At 55.8% G+C, this 1,352-nt stretch overlaps 1 protein-coding gene across 1 annotated transcript; it reads left to right on the top strand.

Annotated features, from left to right (window-relative positions):
* Positions 1–228: 228 nt before the first annotated feature.
* On the top strand, positions 229–1,133 carry NGA_2020020 (zn-binding protein; the record flags this gene model as incomplete). Its single annotated transcript, XM_005853775.1, has 1 exon — positions 229–1,133. A coding segment is annotated over one exon (716 nt), but the record flags the coding sequence as incomplete, so codon positions are not given.
* Positions 1,134–1,352: the final 219 nt, after the last annotated feature.

The following is a 1,352-nucleotide window of genomic DNA, read 5'->3' on the forward strand; positions in this document are numbered from 1 at the left end:
GAATATGCTCTCGAAACCACGATTCAAGTGTGCCGTGGGTAGATGTGCTAAGGCGAGGCTTCGACAAGGTTTTTTCTCCTCTGGAAAGCAGCCTGCAGCTGTCTAGGTGACCTCCCGCCCAGTCCAGCCCAGCCTCAGGAGTTACCGAGTTGGAACTAGAATTTCCTTCAAATCGGCTTGGCGCCCCAATTGTCGGTCTTCAGTGAGCTAATTTTGTCCTCTCAATCAAACAGGTGGCTTTCGCTGTACTTATGTCCGCGCACGCTCCCCACGGACCCCCTCGTCAACGCAATACGCTCCTTCTGCAATCCATTGCAGTCCTGATACTAGCACGTACGCTATATGCCTTTGTTTCGCCCACTGTACCATCGCGCAGATCCGTCGAGAGTCTAGTCGCACACAGAGTTGTCCCAGTGCTCCTTGCCCGAGTGGGCGGTGGCTTTGGGTTTGGGAAAAAGAAAACATTGGCATCCGAGGTGGACGACCTGAAGTACTTTGAAGGCACCATTTATTCCCCTTATCCTGGACGTCGCCCTCTCCCTCCTTTCGAAAGCACACCTTGTGCTTGCGGCTCGGACAAATCCTACGGCCAGTGTTGCTTCCCCTTGCACAAGGGAGAGGACAGGGCCAGCACTCCGGAGGCACTCCTGCGCTCGCGCTATTCTGCCTACGTTCACGGCTTTCCCAGATATCTGCTGGCCACGACACATCCCTCGTCCGCTCCCATGCGACCTAAGCGACTGAAGGCTTATTTGGAACTTTTGGAGATTGCCTGCTCGGAAGAGAATTTGAAGCAACTCCAAATAGGGGTGCAGGAGGCCGGGGCGACGGAAGAGGAGGCTTTCATAACTTTTAGGGTGAAAAGACACGTGTGGATGAGCGAACGGAGCAAATTTTTGAGAGGCGAGGACGGAGGCTGGTTATTTTTGGACGAACAAGTCTAAGCGTCAGGATGTACAGTCACCCAATCAAATATCTGCCGCACGCCCCCCGCCCGTGGGGACTGACAATGCTGAAGAGGCTAGGAAAAGCAGGAGAAGACGAAATTTTGAGATTTCCTGAGATGTAAGCACACAAAAAGCAAAGTCGATCGGGCCTGTACTTGCCCCCCCGTATCGCTTTATCAGTTCTGTGGCACCCCACCGTGTCCCACCGCGACCCCTTTAATGCCCCCTCGCCACGTCACTCCTGAGGCAACACACCGCCCTTGCAAGATCCACCCCAGTCCACCCCAGTCCACCTCCTGCTCCACTCGTCCGCCTCACCATGAGCCTCTCACCCCCAAGACCTGTCGGCAGCCTCGGCGTGTGGCGGCTATCCTGCCCCACCACCCTGCCCGAACCCCCTCCTCC

This window comes from Nannochloropsis gaditana (genome assembly GCF_000240725.1).
Source record: "Nannochloropsis gaditana CCMP526 unplaced genomic scaffold scaffold745, whole genome shotgun sequence".
NCBI classification, from domain to species: Eukaryota; class Eustigmatophyceae; order Eustigmatales; family Monodopsidaceae; genus Microchloropsis; species Microchloropsis gaditana.